This window comes from Columba livia, chromosome 1 (genome assembly GCF_036013475.1).
Source record: "Columba livia isolate bColLiv1 breed racing homer chromosome 1, bColLiv1.pat.W.v2, whole genome shotgun sequence".
Taxonomy (NCBI): domain Eukaryota; kingdom Metazoa; phylum Chordata; class Aves; order Columbiformes; family Columbidae; genus Columba; species Columba livia.
In genome coordinates, this window is record NC_088602.1 from 206,888,395 (window position 1) to 206,906,958 (window position 18,564).

General features: G+C 44.4%; 1 protein-coding gene across 5 annotated transcripts in view; it reads right to left on the reverse strand.

Moving 5' to 3' along the window:
- Positions 1–2,775: 2,775 nt before the first annotated feature.
- GATA3 (GATA binding protein 3) overlaps positions 2,776–18,564 on the reverse strand; it is a 29,344-nt gene continuing 13,555 nt past the window's right edge. For 4 of the 5 annotated variants that reach the window (XM_021284192.2, XM_065049286.1, XM_005499992.3 and 1 more), the window contains exons 4-6: positions 15,983–16,128; positions 10,692–10,817; positions 3,001–4,462 (exon numbers count right to left, since the gene is read on the reverse strand). In XM_021284192.2, coding sequence (XP_021139867.1) covers positions 4,178–4,462; positions 10,692–10,817; positions 15,983–16,128 — 557 coding nt within the window. In that variant the 3' untranslated portion in view covers positions 3,001–4,177. Of the gene's footprint in view, positions 4,463–10,691; positions 10,818–15,982; positions 16,129–18,564 lie in introns of all 5 variants that reach the window. The other variant, XM_005499993.3, reaches the window with a different exon arrangement.

Below are 18,564 nucleotides of genomic sequence, written 5' to 3' on the forward strand. Positions count from 1 at the left end.
TCATTTCTTCAACCTTGAAGAGTTGATCTTGGTAATCTTTAAATGTCCTTTCAATATTGCATGTATGTCTGTGTACACATGTGTACTGACACAGGATCAATGCAGCTGAAAACTTAACTAAGGCAGATAAATCAAGGTGATAATGCTGAAGTTAATACTCAGGAGCTCTTGATTCAAGTCTTATTGTGTTACTTGTTTGGAGTCTTTCCACTGATGTCAATGGACTTTAGCTTGGATCATGAGTAAAATGTAGTTGCCACAGTCACATCAGCACAACAATTACTCACTCAAATTCCCAGAAGGCAATTTGCCAGCATAAAGACCACAGGATTTGACCCCACTAATGATTTCCATGGTGTGTTCTACACGATATAGATTATCGAAGGAGTCATGATTCAGAGGGCTTTCCCGCTCCAACCTGCTTCTCATCACTTCTTCATTGCAATTTCAGAAAAGAAGAAAGACAGAGTCACCATTCACAAGAACAACAGCTCTTGGCTTTTTCTGTGAAACGGCTTTTCCCTACGTGTTAAAGTGAAGGAAAGAAACAAAACCACAAACAAACAAACAAACAAACCAAACCAAAACATAAAATAAAATAAAATAAAATAAAATAAAATAAAATAAAATAAAATAAAATAAAATAAAATAAAATAAAATAAAATAAAATAATAAAATAAAAATATTTAAAAAAAAAAAAAAAAGACAAATGCTGGAATATTTGCACTAAGAGAAAGAAAGTAAAAGAAAAATAAAAGGAACAGAGAAACTGGTACACAACTGGTGTTGATCTAGCATCTCAGCCAGTAATCAGAGGGTATATGATATGAGAGATCCTATTCATTTTGCTCCTGGCATCAGAATATAAGACAACTGATGTAAGAACTCTCTAGGCAAACTGTATATGTTTCCTAAAGTATATGCAGACAGCGTGTCTACGCTTCTGTCATTTTCAAGATGTTCATTCTCTGAGCTGGCCCCAGTCCTCCTTCATTGCACTCAAAGCCCCTGAGAACTATGAAACAATATCAGAAGGAAACTGTAAGATGCTTCCAGGTTTTTAAGGGAAAAAAAATGTTAGGGTGAGAAACTCAGGAGCCGGTTCCCTCTAAAGCAAATTGAAAGATCAAACACAATAACATACGAGTACAAAATTCTACCGTGAGAATCCTCCTCTAGTTTTCACCATTGCTGAGGTCCCAGAATCAATATCTTAGTCCAACTGCAATCTGTTGATGAGCAAAAGGAGGGAAAGGTTGTAGCATCACAAATTAAAAAATAATAATCTCTCAAGCTTAATATCAGCAAAGATGATTATTTCCTTTGATTTGTCAGACTAATTGAAAATAGCTTTATAGTTCGCAGATGATTAATTAGGAGCCAACAAGATCTCCATTTGCATCTCAGTAATTCTTCACTGTTTTATTTTGACATTTAGTCTTTATGCTTAAAATATTCATTGAGAAAGCAGAAAGGTGATTAACATAGGATTTTAAATGTGTGCCATTTGTTCTGCTTTTTTTTACACATTTTTGTCAACAAAGTAGAAAGGAAAGAATATAAAACATTACAAAATGATTACTGCCTGTTCCACTTACATCTGCTAAATCCTCCTTTATGGTAGACACAGTTTGACTACGTTCATTTTGAAACAGAGGAGAAAGAGCCCAAATAAATGTCAGTCCTCTTCCCTTCCTCCCCCATTTCCCAAATCAAATGACTATTTGACCTCTGTATAATCATGCTGAAAGTTAAGTGGTCATTCTTACATGAAACATCCTTACTCATGTGAACCATCCTGCAGAAGAAGATTAGAACATGCTATTATTACCCTCTCCAGCTATCACCCATGAGAAAGTGGGTTCAAAATAGCATCTGACAAATATGGTGATATTTTTCCATCCACCTGGCACTGAAAGGCAGGAGTACACATATTTCTGGGTGAAAGAACTCAGTTATTTCATTCCATAATTAAAAAAAAAAAAAAAATCATTTGCTGGTCGTGTCTGTTGAAGATTTTTATGTTTGGGGGTTGCTTTTTGTTTGTTTTTTTTTAAACATTTTCTCACAGCCTTGGCAACCTCTCTCTTATCACACCATTCTTAAATCTCCAGTAAATGGTGTGGTGTGATAAGAGGTTTAACCCTTCATTTGGAAAGTAAATGCCTAACTCTTATGATGGTATAAACAAACTGGAAGAGTAAATACTGAAGACTAAAAGGAGGACTGATTCCTAAGGATTAAACCATGAGAAATCAAATTAGAAGAGCCAAACCTAACAATACTAACATTAATACGAATGGCATTATTTCAAAGAAAACTCTTGCAGGAGGGGACTGGCTGTTGGCTTTTGATTTTTGGGGAATAACCCTTTGTCTTCCATCAAATGGAGCCTTTTGCAATAGGTTCTGCCGATTTGTCCAAGCACAGGAGCAGGGTCTGGTCCATCTTGATTTCACATCAAGATCTTGACTTCAGACCATCAAATCACACCACTGAGTACCCAACAGGGCAGAGTAGAAAATGCTTTTCCAGCTCCTCTCCAAAGTCTGGAGATCCTGGAGATCTTTCTTAGTACAGCCCAAAAAGTTAACCAGGACCTTAAAGACCCTGCTGTGCCTTTGCCGTTAACCCGGTCCTAAATTCTCATTGACGCAGATTTGTCACCATGGTGGCCACGGTGGACTGAGACCAAAAGGGATCCATTCTAAGTGGGAACACAACAGCAGCCAGGCTGTTGTTCAAGGGACAGGGAGCACACACCAGACAGTGGGGTTACACTAACCAGCAGTTCATTTATTTTTGAGTTGTTTTTTGTTTTTTCTTTTGTTCTGTGTTGGTTTGGGGTTGTTATTTGCACTGTCAGCACGAGCAAAGACTCACATTCCCCTCCCCATAGTAACTGCATAATAAATGGCATCAAAACAAACTTTAAACAAAAAAAAAAAAAAGAAATAAACATATTCCTTTTCACACCCCCAAGCACAAAACACTTTAAAGTCAACAGAATTTAATCTAGTTTATTCTCAAAAAAAAAAAAAAAAGGAGGAAAAAATATGAAAACAAAACAAAATAAAGCAGGTCTTATCACTAGCAGTAAATAAATTTGTACAACCATTCAGTCTGTATAATAGGATGAAATAAATCTACATCTTTCTTATTTTGGTGCGTTGAATTATACATACAAACAACAATTACAGGAACTTGTTCACAATGCGTATAGACCTGGAGAATGGCTATCTGAAAACCCCTTGTTGGCAATGTCCGCATGTTAACACTGATTGCCTGACACCATTGGTACTTCCTATGTAAAAGGCCCATGGCCCGAAATGAATGATCTCCCTACAGGTTTTATTTATTTAGTTATTTATTTAGTTAGTAAGTTAGTTAATGCATCATCAAAACCGTGCTAGCCAGCCCCCTCCCCCTCCCTGGAAACGAAAAACAAATAATTTTTTCTTTAAAAAAAAAGGAACAAATAAAAATAAAATAAAATAAAAGGAGAAGACATGACTGGCAGTTGGTCCATTTGTTCTTACGACCGCGTTTCCTCTTGGTCTGCATTGTTTGTTTTTCTGGTTTTTAAATTGTCCTCCCGTCCTCTTTTTTTATCCTTTTCCTTTAAAAAACAAAAAAAAAATCTCTCGAAGTCCTTCATGCCTTTTTCTTTACAGCTTCCCAGATGCAATAAAGTCTTCCTCAAATGTACAGTATTTCTTACAATATAAGTTATATGCAATGTTCAGCGGTTTTTATTTTATTTTATCATTTTTTTCACAGCACTAGAGATCCTGTCCAATAGGGAATGCAAGTTCTGAATGGCTTATTCACAAATGGTATCCAGATTCAGTGGGTAAGAATACATAGACGCCATAGTGAGTTCCTTTAAAAAGTGGCAAACATCACTTTTTTAAAACTTTTTTTTAACTTTTTTCTCTTTTTTTCTTTTTTTTTTCCTTTTTTTGTGCTTTTTGTAGTTTTTTTCTGCGTTTTGTTTTTTTTTCTCTCTCTCTCTTACGCCTTCAATTTTTTTTTATTATTATTATTTTTTATTACTCTTTTTCCCCCTCCCATTTGATTTGGGACGTCAGACCCATAACCACACGCCTGCAAAAATGCAAGTATATAAAGTAAATCTCATTTTGAGACCGTAGGCATTCAGCAGGGGAGTCTCTCGCTAACCCATGGCAGTGACCATACTGGAAGGATGGTGAGGTCCGAAGGAGAGGCTGGATGGAGGATGCATCGGTGTCGGCGTAGTCAGCATGTGGCTGGAGTGACTGAAAGGTGAAATGTGGCTGATGGAGGACATGTGTCTGGAGAGGGCGGCGGGGTTAAAGGAGCTGCTCTTGGGAAAGTCTTCAAGGTTGTCATGGACCTTTTTGCACTTTTTGGATTTGCTAGACATCTTCCGGTTTCTGGTCTGAATTCCTTCTTTCTTCATAGTCAGGGGTCTGTTAATCTAAACAAAAATCAATTATTTTTTGGGGGGGCTTCCATCCCTTCTCCCCAAATCACTGTGGGATCTGTGCACCCAGTGATGTGACCAGGACCAGCTGAACACCAGCAGCCCCTTTCCTCCTCTTGCACACCCCATGTGCCACCATCACACAGCCTCTCCCCTCCCATCCCAAACTTCTGATCCCACCAGGAAATCCCAAGCCAGGTTGGAATTTCTGAAAATAAGATGACAGAAAATTGCTGGCAGAGCCTCATGGGTGCAAAAAGTACCCAAATAACTCACAATAACTCAAAAATTTCAGCTATCTGCACATTAGATAATTGCACTGTGTTTAGGAATGAAACCAATAATTATCACCTTGAAATATTCCCCCAAAACAACGTCCACCCTGAGGCTTCCCGACTGATCTAAAAACCATTAGTGGTAAGAGCTGCTGGGGGTTCAGTGCTAAGAGAGGTCTCAAACTTTCACAGTGCCATTAGGAAGCTGGGCAAACTCTTCACAAAAGGGACAGGTAATTGTCTTATTTTTCTTCTTTCATAAGACTTTGCTCTGGCCATCATTTCAGGTTTGCTTAAGCCAACACAATTTTATTTCTAAAACCTTCCAGGTCTTTTCTGGGGCTGCTGAAACAGGTATCCGTCCTGCCTGGCAGGGTATTTTCTACTTTCATGCAGACATAACTATAGGAAGCCTAAGCATTATATTCTTCTGCATGGTTATAAACAGCTGCAATGACTCACCATATACTCATCAGGGATAGGAAATGGTAGAAAATGCTCTGTCAAACCACCTCTAAGAAACTCCTATTGCTGCATAAAGAGCCAGCATCACAATATGTATTAGTCCAGGTTCCATGAAAACTCTAAAAGACCACACTTGGGAAGGGATTTATGCACCCAGTATCCAAAAACATCCTTAAATATCTGGACTTGAGAGCATACATGGGGAGTCACACTGATTTTGCACTGGTTTCTCTGCAGAATTTCACCCATAGCAGAAGGCAGGAGAGCACAGCAAATCCCTCAGAGCTAAACACTTGTCATCATAAATGTGAGCACACGAGAGAACTGATGGATATTCTGCAAAAGGAAGAAAATGGGGAAAAAACATGAATCTGCTATCTGCCAGCAACTGCTGTCTCAACCCTGATGAAGAACAATAAAAAAAGTTCCTGCAAGGGTCCTGAGCAGATCTTCATCCATAAGATCTTAAATCAGTGCAAGGGACAAAGCACTCCCTTCTTCCAGATCACAGCAAAGTTTCACTTCTTGCTTATCAGCCACTGCTTGGTGCCTTTCCCCACGGCATGGGTGTCATTCATGTATTTCTGTCCCCAGGGAGGCAGGGATACAATAGCTCCCTGTTACAGGCAGGGGTGGAGGAACAGGGAGAGGAAGGACCAGGCTCATCTGCTCTGGTTTAGTCATCCCAAAGTTTGTCATTCCAGTCTGAATCAGTGACCCCAGGCTCTCCGTACCTGCAGTGATGGGAAACTTCACCTCATCTGAAAAATGGACGAATAAAAGGCTCACCCCTCTGCCTCTGGATAAAGGGAGCTGGAAGGAACAGCTGTGCTTGCTAAAGATAGGAAGGAGGAATCTGCCCATGTGCAGTGCAACAGCAGCCCTGGGGCAGCAACAAGCAAAAACCTCAAATGTCATGGCCTTTCAATACAATATCACCCATCTCCCTGGTTTCCTGTCCTTGCGGATACACACAGGATACACACACAAGGAAAGTCCTTTGCTCCAGCTGGATGTCTGGGAAGGGATAGCTTTGCCTGACCTGTTTTAAGTCAGCCAGAAGGGATGTGTTGCCCAGATTCAAATCTAAAAGAATGTCCCAGGTGATCTCCACCAAGCAGCAATGCTAGAGGAAACCTGGAAGCCTCTATCCCTGACAAATCCAACTCAGATTTGGGGGAGACACACAGGAACCCCAGGCTACGCAGCTCCTAATGAGGATTTGCATCATGACACCAAGACTTAGAGGTAGCCAGAACTTATTTCCAGATGAGACAACAAAGGTGCAAGCTCAGGAGCTGATGATGGCAAGGTGACATCAGCCTGGTGCTGGGACTGGGACTGTGCTGGCTCTTGGAGCAACCATAGGGGTCCTGACCCTGTGTAGCTTGGTGTCATGTCCTGCAGGACAATGACCACTTCCTTAGTGCAACACCCTTCCTATTTCACTCAGTCACTAAGAACAGACTGGTCCAGGCCACGATTTGATGTGCAACTTAAGGATGGGAATGCCAGTGTTACTCAGGAAGGGGACAAAGCCACAGCCAGCCCTGCAACTGGGGTCAGAGATGCCATCCAAGCTGTTAGCTGGACACATCATCCTGGTGAACGTGGTCTCACCCTCCTAGCAGATACCTGGCCCAAGTACCAAATGGATAAGGACTTGGATAAATGTCAGGAGTGAGAACAGCACAATCACAGCAGCAAGCTGAAAATTTTTTCAAGTGACTTCTAAGGCCAGTCCCAGCAGAACTGAAGCTATCCCTAAGACGTCTCAGCCATGGACCCATCTCTTGGGTAGAGGAAAATGAGACCTGGAGGGAAGACCTTTTTCATGAAAATTCATCGTACTAAAAATGACAAACACATGCTAAATTCAAATTAAACCAGCCCAACATCTGTATATGAAATTCATTAATTTCAGATGGAGCAAATTAATTATGGGCAGGAATTACACTCTTTGTTTTATCATATGCAAAATACCAACTGCTCTGCTCTTGGGACACATAACCCTGCTTTGGGATATTGTCAAAGGGTCTTTTCCTGAGAACTTTTACCAAAAACAATGGCAAGTCACTCATTTCTATGGGCACAGGCCGATCTGTTGTGCACCTCCAGCAAGGTATATTCCCACCCATCCCCGAAGTGAGTGAAGGCTGGTCCTGCCTCTAACGAGGACTGAAATAACAAGGACAAGAACCTCACATACAACAGATCAAATCCAGGGGATAGTCTTAGACATTATAGGTCTGATCTTGCTCTGACTGAAGACAATGGGATTTTGCCATTGACCTCAATAGGGTCCTGTCACTGAAGCGGATTTATCCTTCAGACATAGTCATTACAACGTTGGGTTAATCTTCCAGGCTGGCTCTATCTTAGAAAACACTCTGGGACGCCACAGGATGAAAGGCACCGTATCAATGTGAAATATTAGGCATTGTTAATACTGGTGTTAATGGAGCCAGCTCTTGTTCAAGTCAGTAGGAGAAATGCCAGCAGCTTCACTAAATGCACCCCAAGACTATTATGATTATTGCTTATATCCTACTGACAAATGGGTTTGCTTAAGCTGTGGGAATCAATGGCAAAACAAACTGATATAGCCCCATGAAAAAAAATAGCTCTATGAAAATATAGCCCCATGAAAATATAGCCTTTTCACTGCAATCACTCCCAGCATGGACTTAAAAACTGGGTAAGCTCCATCTTCAGATCAATCCATTACAACAACCAAATGACCTGAAGGTCTATTAAAATTCATTAAACCTAAAGATTAGACAAAATGGGGGGAGAGGGTAAAAAAGCAGCCAGGAATTTGCTACAACCTAGCCTGAAACAAGGTGAAGGCATCTTCTGAGCATCCAAAGACCTTCCACTGGCATTGGTGCAACATCTGTGCAGAAAAATTCATCTGCTTGGGAGGGACATGTTATGATGAGCCTCTCTATTTCTGACACCTCTCCTGATGGAGAACCAATGAAGATAGATACACAAAGGCAGTAGGACCACAGCCTAAACAAACAAGTCTTGCACTTAAACAGACCAGACCAATTTGCACTAGCCAAGGAATTTTGTCCATGTGCAACTTCCTCCTCCCTGCTGTGAGTTGATGAAAGGATGATGCTGGTGCCTCCCAGCAGCCAAAAAGATAAGACATCTCCTGAAGCTATCATCACCTTACCACTGGTCACAAAAATCTCACTCCTATTTGGCTTCTAAAGCACAATGTGGCCTTCACAGTCACAGCTTCTAAAGCCATTTTGGCTGCAGAATGATACTCCAGTGCTCTGCCATCAGGGACCTCTAAAGCTGGGGGTGGTACCTTCAAGAACTATCAGCTGCAATGTTGCCTGTTTGTCACCACAGTAATAACAAAGCATCATCTTTAAAAAGTGAAAAAAAAAAACAAAAACAAAACTCTATCCACTCATAGCCAGATTTTACTATCCCTGCTTAGTCAAATTGCTGCACACAGTATCTTAGTCCTCTAGGGGTTTCATTTAAGCAGGTCCCATTAATGGAGTTGCTCATAAGGCAAGATGCTACTTGACTTGGGTAAGTAGCTGTGCTGAGCTTTTAAGCAGCTGTCGGTGTTTTTAATGAACATCAAAATGGTTCCAATGTGCTCAAGGCCTGCCCCATGTCACAGATTTCACAGTTGGAGCCAAGCTTCCCTAAAAGCGGAGCTAGGGTCAATTCAGGCCAACTTGGTTCACAATGTTACCATGAAAAAGGTTGTGCTCTTGCAGGAACATTTCTGGAGAACCTCAGCACTCAGACACCGTTCTAGGCACCTTATGGGGGATTCCTCTGGTCAGAGGCAGGTAGACACATCTGAAGTCACCCTGCCACCTTTTGTAGTCATGGGGAGAAACTACACCATCTTCAAGAATACAAGTAATCTCATCCAAACACAGGCATCTCCATCACGTCCAGTGAATGGCACCTGAGAAGAGCCTATTTTCTTCAAAGGGCTTTGCTGAGGTACAGGGGGAGCAGCTCAGGTGTAGGTGTCCCTGTAGGTCTCCTAAGCTAAGTGATATCAGTCCTACCACCGGTGGCCACACGGTCAAAATGAAAACATAGCACCAGTATAGATGTCTCCAGTGAAGCTGACTGACCTTGCTCCCTTTTTGCCATGGAAATAGCAAACAGGGAATATTTTCTTGTGGTATTCTGAGAGCTTTCACTGTAGGTCTAACCCCTTTGTTTGTAGTGATCACACTTAGAGTTTGAGGACAACCTTTGTTTGCTACATAGGACTCAAAACATGCTGAGACACCTGCCCACTAAAGGGTAAACACATTTTACTCTTTTCCAAGAGACATGCCTCTCACAGAGCAGATGAAAAATTACTCTGGTTGGGGTTTTTTTTCTACTTAATACAAACTTGTTTACTCATCCCAAGAAACTGAAGAGCTTGAAATAACAAATGGAAGGTACTGAGACACCACAAGGGTTGGGTGCCCCATGAAACCCGATCTGTCTTTGATGTGTTTGTGTGGGTGGACATGAGGGCAAAACATAGTCCGAGATTTCTAAGTCAAACATAAAGCAAATGACCATCAGAGAAAAAAAGAAAATAAAAGAAAAATAAAAGAAAAAAAAAAAAGTCATATTAAAGCGGAGAAATGGAAAGTCTTTTCCTTCTTCTGACATAATAATTATTCTATGCCACATGTGGAATGAGAGTAACAGAAGTAGCCCTAAGACTCCTTTATTAGTAGTCTTATTCAGTAGAAGACCTTTCAGATCCCTTTAGCTCTTTCCCTGGGGCGCATATCCCTGGTTCCTACAAGCTGGCTTTGCATGGAGATATTAGATTAAATCTTCCAGCCATTTCATTTCTTTTTTTCTTCCCTTCCATGACAGATGCTTTAAAATTCACATCATAGTTTGGGCAGACTCTGCAACCCACTAACTAAATCAAGTCCTTTTTGGTTTAGGAATTACTTGCGTCAAACGGGGCAAACACAAGACCTAAATAAATCATCTTTGGGGATGGGTGGAGGGATGGGAGAAAGGCAGCCACAAACCCAAGAAAGATCTAAATAGTTGCTGGCACATTTTGCTTCTTTTCCAGAGTTTGTATTTGCTGGAGGAACCAAGCTACACATAGAAGGGGTATTGGCTTGCAGGACACCATGTTGTCTTTTCCAATACACTGAGCCAAATCAGCAGCAGATAATGTCCCTCTGTGTTGATCCACCCTTCCTTTCTTGGCTCAGACATAGGAAAGCTCAAACATTACCCGTGGACAGACCTTTCTTATACCTCCCCACGTTGGATGGGCTACTTTTGAAGGGATGCCAACTCATGGCTCCAACCCCCAAAGTCCTCAAAGAACATTGGAGGGCTCAAGGAGTGTCAAAGGAGGTCTCAGCACCACACAAGACTGGGAATCCTGAAGTCAAGGAAAAGTCTGGACCATCAAGCACCGAAACTGAGGCCTGGTTATTGAGCGTTACAGTCACACTTACATTGTGCAGCTTGTAGTAGAGCCCGCAGGCGTTACAGACGGGATCGCCGTTGGCATTTCTCCTCCACAGGGTGGTAGTGGTGGTCTGACAGTTCGCGCAGGACGTGCCCGCCCTCCTGGCTGCAGACTGCGGGAAGGAGGGGATAGACAGGGGAAGAGAAGGAGAGGGAGAGAAAAGCACCCGTGTTAAAAAAGAATTAAAAAAAAAAAATAAAAAATGAAAAAGTAATAAGATACAATCAGCAAAACTGCTGAGAAAGAAAACATCAACCCTGCAAGACTGACGCACATCAGCAGAGGCCTCCAGAAACTGGCTTGTGAGAACAAATAATAATTCTGAAAAAAATCCCTGAGGTACTTTAATCCCAAATTATATATATGAACTGAATCAGGTGCCAAAGGGCATCCTAAAAGTGAGTGCTAAACCTCTGATAGAACTCATCAAAATTAGCAGCGCTGGCACAGCCCATTCCAGAGGGGAAAACATTATTTAAATGCCAACACGTCTTTCCATCTTAATTCTCTCAGACCCCCCAGGGGTCTAATTCTGCAGTCAGGGCCTGAACCAACAATTGTTGAAGTCAACGGCAAGAAGTCATACCGGCTCCAGCAAGTGCTGGGTGAGACCCGCGCTGAGTTGGTGGGCAGCTGCTTGCCGGGTCTGACCGCAAACACGGCCCCATCCTGTAAATTCAGTTCAGCTTCAAAGGATACGGGCTCCAGATCGGAAATAACACTGCGGCAAGAGTGAGAATCCCAACTTTTTAATTACACCCTTTTGCAGCCTAAACCTTCATGTTTATTTAAGGATCGGTAATGAGGCTGAAAGAAAAAGTTGCCATTTTATAAAGGGAGAGGAACAAGAAAAAAAAGTCTACGTGTCGAAGTGTATGAAGAAGCTTTTTTGTTAGCTGTGATAATGATTTAACAAAGCCAAATTTGGCAAAGATGCTCCTCTTTCACATGCATGAATTCATGTTTGTCATTTAAAAACTGTAACTTCAGCAAACAAATTGTCCTTCTGCCACTGAAGGAGGAAAAGGAGTTTGCAGACTTCTATGTGAATGCGTATGCATGTTTGCGTGTGTGCAAGTGCCTACAGCTCCTAAAAAAAGACCTTTAGATCCCCGTCCTATCTCTTCTCCATCAATATGACACAGTCCCAGAGCTCTGATTTCATCCCGATGCGTTGCTTTCAATGGGACTGCTCATGTGCTTAAAGTTAAAACATGTGCTTAAGCGATTTTCCAGATCATAGCAATGCTTGGCACCTTGCAGAACTGAGCCTTTAATGCTCTCTTTTGTGCTCTTACTGTTTCAAATTTACCCCTCACCCCACACAGCCGCACACTGTAGCACATCCAACATTTGGAAAAAAAAAAGAAATACCACATCTTTGGATACCGTACAACAAACCCAAAATGCAAACATGGACACTGGCACAGCACTAGCGTTAATACCAACTCTTGTTAGGTCATGTTGCAATTTTAATCATAATTGAATGCGGCGTAGGTGGAGAGAGGACGAGTTGGTTTTGTTTTAGATAGAGTAGGATTTTTATTTTTTTTTTTTAATTAGACAAAAAGGACTGTCTAAAACATAAATAAATATGATGCCCGTAAGCATTACGAAGAGCCTGATTTGACAGCAAGGGGTTCTCACTGACTGCCCGTGGGGACATTTCCGTTTTGCCTGACCATAAACCACGCTGAAAAGAGCCGATCTCAAGCCCGAGGAGGCCTTTAGCTGATTTCTCCGTGCTGATGACAAGCACGAGCTGGGAATGGCACATGGGTCTTTGGTTGCAAAAATCCCAGTGCCGGAAGAAGCTGAAACATCCCACCACCAAAAGCAGAGCCCCGAACAGATGTGCACACACCTCGGTCCTGTCCTCCCAGAGCCAGACAATCCCATGGCCCCAGATTTCATTCCCATCAAAATCACCGGGTAAATACATGTCATCATGGACACAACAGTTCTCACTGAGACATGGGGGTCAAGTCTTCAGGTCTCTGTCACCACTCCAGCTCCCACTGGCCCAGTATGGGTGGCTCAGAGGCTGGATTGAGTCTCTCAGTGGCAGCTTTGCCCATATCAGACTCAAGAATCAAGCCAAAGGAAATTTCTGAAAAACAGTGATATTTGACTCAGCCCACACAGGAGAAATATCTCCTTTGAAGATATTCGGGGTTTCTACACGACGCTCACCATAATTTCTCCTGTGTCAAGTATATTTAAAAGATTGTGCCTGGTCACCACCTTGCCACCTTCAAACAAACTCTGACATTAAATAAATGAAAAAAATCACAACATCCGCTGTCTTCTCTAAAACCTTTTCCATCTGCCACATTTCCCCTATAAAAATTCAGTGATGCTAGCTGAATATTTTAAACTCTGTGCTCTTTCGGTCCCAAACTCTACCTTTTATGCTGTACCAACTTACACGGGAGACACCGGCAGTGGGCAGGAAACAATGAATAATAACGCTATTGTAAAAGCGCCCAGCAATGACATCCATTGGCGCCCGTCACCGACGTGAGCCTGGCCATGTAAGTAATGGGATGACTAATAGGGTGCCCTATATCATATATAAGACCAGACCCCATGGCACAACTGCTTGTGAGCAAGGGTACAACTTGAGAAGCACTGGCAGTAATGAGAAGATGGAATTGAGGATGGTGCAGGAGGAACCACTGACAAAGACAGTTAATTAAGGGGACTTTTCACTCTCTGGATTTACACGGGATACCCAGAAAGTTGCAAGCATCAGCTTCCTAAAAAAGGCTGCAAATGCGTGTACCTTCCGAGAAAATTGGCTATAATCCTTCCAAAACCAGCATGGCTGGACATGGAAACAGAGAGCTCTGCATGCACCTGGGCAGGGAAAGGAAGAAAATTCAAAGAAAGGTTCAATGGGGACAGGAACGGTCTCCAAGAGGGCCATAGACCTTTTAAGCAGAGTGGTGGCGTTATACAACCTGCCTGTTCCTGATCTTCCTGCCAACATCTCCAGATCTTCCATTTTGCCCCCAAAACGAAGCGGAGCTGCCCGAGCCCCTTCAGCCAACAAGGCGACATCCATCTCCCCTAAAGGAAGCCCTTACAAAGGCGCCCATTTAATTTAATAAGGCTTGGGCTGGGTTCTCAGCATCTGAGGGTTTCTTTGCCTTCTCTCTCCAACCCATCGGAGTCCCTTCATTAGTTTCAGTGTGCCTTGGGATCAGAGCCTACCAAACCAGCCCAAGGTCACGCAAGAAATTCTGTGGCACACTGAATCTGCACCCCAAGCCTCCATACACAGCATCACCCTGCCCAGTCCTGCTCGCCTTCTTCACTTTTTTCTTTTCTTTCTCTCTTTTTCTGTTTGTTGTTTGTGTTGTTTTTTGGTTTTTTGTTTTTTGTTTTTTTTTCCCAAGAATGACCTTTCACAATGTATTTATTTATATAGTTCATGCTACATGTGCTGGCCTAGGGTGACTCGGGACATTCTTTCGTGGTTCCATCAGACACTTTTTGAAAGCTCTCCCCCCCTTTTCCAGCCACTTTCCTATTCTGCCTCCCCCTCCGCTTGTTTGGATACGCTCAAGCTCCTGTGTGTTTGGGCTAGGGAAACAGAGCTGTTGTTCAGGAGTTATCTCCAGGGCTCAGATATCCGGCAGCTTTTTCCTAGGAAGTTAACTTTATACATAAAGAGAGAACGAGGAAAAAAAAACAGAAAAGAAAACGAGGTATGTGTGTTTAAGACAGAAAGGCTGGGGGGAGGAGGAAAAGAGAACAAGAGAGCTGCCCAAAAAAATTAAAAACCCCAGCCCGCACTTCCCTCCCTAGAAAGCTTTTCCTTTTTTCTAACAAGGCTGTGAAAGATTAACATTTTCTTAGACGGGAAAAGCCCAGAGAAAGGCACAGAGAGGTTTCACCGCCGGGAAGTTTGGCGGTAGAGGAATAAACCCACATCTTCTCCAAATCCCACACAGCCAGACAGAGCTGAGGTTGCTGCCCCTCGCAGCGAAACCTCCTGCAAATGCTTCCCAGAACCTGTGGAAATAACACCAATCCGATTTTGTGAGGAAGGTGAGGAAGCTGAATCCGTGCCTAAGAGTTGCCGGACCAAGGCCATGAGAACCTTTGCAGGGAACAGGAGGCCAACGAACCTGCCCGCAGGATCCGGCCATGCCGGGCACAAGCCTCACACCACCAGTCACATCCACACCTCAGCTCAGAAACTCTGCGGAGAGGCGAGAGATGCTTTTCATCCGCATTCTGAGCAGCCCCCAGGAGCCCTACCACGTCTTTAATCCTAACAAAACCAAACATGCCTCGATTCGAAACATTCAATACCTTCCCAAGCAGGGAACACACATTTTTCCCCCACTTGATATATTTTTTCCCCTTGTGGTTTGCCTGATTATTTGCCAAATATACTTCAACGCATTTGTTAGCCGTGCCCACAGCTTCCAGACCTTTTTGTGGCTTCCAGGGAAATTCACAAATAGATCACTGGGGATGCTGTAACATATTGCCTGTACTTAATACAGTTGCTAGGCTTGCAACTATTATTTCAACTATTTATGCGCACATTTTGTCTTCATTTAACTTCTGTGACCCTGGGAATATGCTCGGCTTTGCGCAGTCACCAGGCTTTGCCATCCCCTACTTCGTTTCCTTGCTCACAACAACTCAGAAGGGAATGACACAATTTGAGACCCACATGGCTCAGGTACAAATGGCCACACCAGGTTCAAGCAGCACCAGAACCATCAGCAAAGCAATTTGCAGGACCAAGGTCTGGCTGATACTCCAGGGGTACCCGGTACCCAGCTTGGGTCTCCCTCCACGATATTGCCAGCCAAGGGGGATGGAGATATACTTGGTAAGAGAAGGACAGCAGTGTGGAGAGCCCAGGAGAAATTCTGTTCTCCTGATAATCTTTTTGATCACAAGGAAATTATTCCTCTGCCTGTGTCCCCTGGAAAAAGACACCATCCTTGGATCGCCATTCAGGCGTGTTGTGCAAAGGCATCTGCCCCATTACAACCTGGGAGAAAACTCAGTTCTGGTTTGCAAGAAGTCCTAGATCTTGATTTTTTTCAGCCTGTTTTGCAGTTTGCAAGAGGACCAGACAACTGAGCCCACAGTGGCTGGGACCACCTCTCCAAGCATACACCCCTCTAACCCTCTGACACAGCCAGACCAAGTTTTGGAGCTGAGCTTACCCCCGCTTCATGCCAGAATGTAGATGAGGAGCAAAAGTTGCAGAAAAAGGAAAACGAAGTATAAAAAAAGGAGACTCACCAGCCTTCTCTTGGGTTTGATCAGGGGCCGGTTCTGGCCATTCATTTTGTGGTAGAGTCCACAGGCGTTACACAAATAGTGCCCGGTGCCATCTCTTCTCCACAAAGGGGTTGAGGTAGCCCCACAATTTACACACTCCCTGCCTTCTGGAAACAAGAGAGCACACAGTTCACTTAGGGAAAGCAGAGGTAAAAGCAGCTGGGGAAAGCCCCCCACCCAAATAAACCAAACCCCCCGAGAGACCCAGCCATTCCAGACCCTGCCAGTCCCCTCCAAGCACAGGATGTCCAGGCAAGGGTCCAAGGCCGTGGCTGAGTGACATCCCTGGCATAGGCTGGGGAGAGTCTGATCGGGTCTGATCCTGTCCCCCTCCCCAGTACCACCCCATAAGCAGCACCAGGCCTGTGTCCCAGCAGCAGGGAAGAAGGATGGTGACAATGACAACCCAAAACCCATGAGAGCTTGAGGGGCTCTGTGGAGAAGGTCTCACGCCTCCTGCATGTCCCTGCTTTGAATAGGGGCTGGCAGTTCCCCCTTACCTGGAGGGCTTCTACAGCCCTCCAGACCCCACGTTTCTATATGAACCAGACAAACTTTGGCAGGCTTTGCAGGGGCCTCCAACCCCCCCAAAATGAAAGGCTACCAAATTTAAGTCCATGGCCCCCTGTCTGATGTGTATGAGGACCCCAGGGTCACTCCTTGAGCACTGCTCCAGTTCCAAGGGTGGTGCATAAGCCAGGGGAGACCTCTTTCTTTGGCCACAGGTCAAACCACATCAAGGACCTCCGAAATAATCACAGATCAACATCCAAAACACCTCCCCAACCACAGCCAATACACAATCACTGTGCCAACATCCACTATTGATTAATTTGCAATTAAACTTCCGCCACCGAATGTAGGAAAACCTCCTGCTTTCCCCACTGCGTCTACAGCCTGATATTTGGGATTCCAAACTGCCCTGAGCCTGCCTGAGCCCTGATTGAGATCTTTCCCTCCTTCTTCTACTTTTTGGCACCTTTCTATTCTCTCTCCAGCTTTTGGGAGTGGGGGTTCCCCCAGGTTACCAGCTTGGAGAAAGAAACTGAGGGGTGCAGGCATGCCTCCCAGCTACTTTCAGAGGGTTGAGTGGGTTTTTCTTGGGTGTTTGGTTCGTTGTTTTTTTCATTTTGTTGTGTTTTTTTCTTGCACCTAATGAGACTCCCAGCCCATCTGAGAACAGCACAAGACTTCAGCCGGCCAGAGCAGAGCTCACTCAGCACAGAGCCGGCTCCCGCGCTGCGTTCGGGCAAGAGGCATCCGCACCCTAACCACAAACGGCAACCGTCTTTCCAGAGCCTTTGCGCTAAACCCCTCTCCTCTCACCCACCCAGCAACAACCAAAACCAAAAAGACATTTGGAGCCGTTTCTCCCTTTTTCATCCTGCAAAAATACCCCCCTGCCTCCTTTTCCTCCAGCACTAACTCTTTGTCCGCGAGCTTCCCAGCTTGCTAAAAATCAACTTAAAAAAAAAAAAAAATAAGTAAGAGGAAAAAAAATAGGTGTTGCTCCTGGGGTTGGTTTATCACGAACCGCAGATGTGTCTCTAGAAGGTAAAGTAACAGAAAGTGGCGAAAGGAAAACAAGAGGCGGGGTAAGGGGGGGTGGGGGTGGGCAAGACGGTTTGAAAATGCCGCGCAGCCGGTGCCCCGGCGGGAGCTGCGGCTCCGCGGGTCCCAGGGCAGCCGGGGAAGCACAAAACCGCCCGGTTTGTACCCGGGGGCGAGAACAGAACTGTCCCTGCCCCGCTACAGCACCCGGTCCGTACCGGGGCCAGACGGGGAGCCGCTCCCGTTAATACCCAGGTCGGTTTTTTTCCCCTCTGGTTAAACGGGGCAGTCGCTCCGGGGCTGTTTGAGTCTCTGTCCCTCTCTTTTGTTTCACTCCATCTCTCTCTCTCTCCTGCTTTCATGTACAAAACATACAGGTCTGGGTTTTTTTGTCACTCTAACCGCATCCGGACTCTATTAAAGTTCCTGGCGCTGGATAAACAATGCAACTGTCGCGTGCAGCAGTCTGAAAATAATTGGATTAGCTCAAACATATCAGCTAAATAGAGACAGTCCCTGCTCAGACAGACAGAGTAAATGTCACCCTGGAAAAACCCTGAAAACTGATCTCATTCATGCCAGGCAACCCTGCAGCAGCCTCCTCGGAAAAAAGAAAAAAAAAATAGAAGAAAAAACAATTTTGTACTAATCGCCCTTTCCCTGCACACACACACACACAAACACACACCCCTCGGCTCACACGCTGCCCCTCGGTGCACACAAACGTCCGAGCCCGGAGGGTTCAGAGAGCGGCGCAACCCCGCAGCCCCTGCACGGGGTGCGCAAAGCTCTGGGACCCCCCCAGTTCTTCCCTGAGCGAGACGGCCAGGGGGATGCTTTTGGGGTCTTGCATTGGGGGGGAGTGGCCAAAGACCCTGGTACGGAGCTGGATGGGTCTGGGGGTGGTCAAAGACCCCGGCACGCAGCTGGATGGGCGGGGGACTGAGTGGGTGAGCACACCCCTCAGGGAAAACCCTCCCCGCATCCCCGGG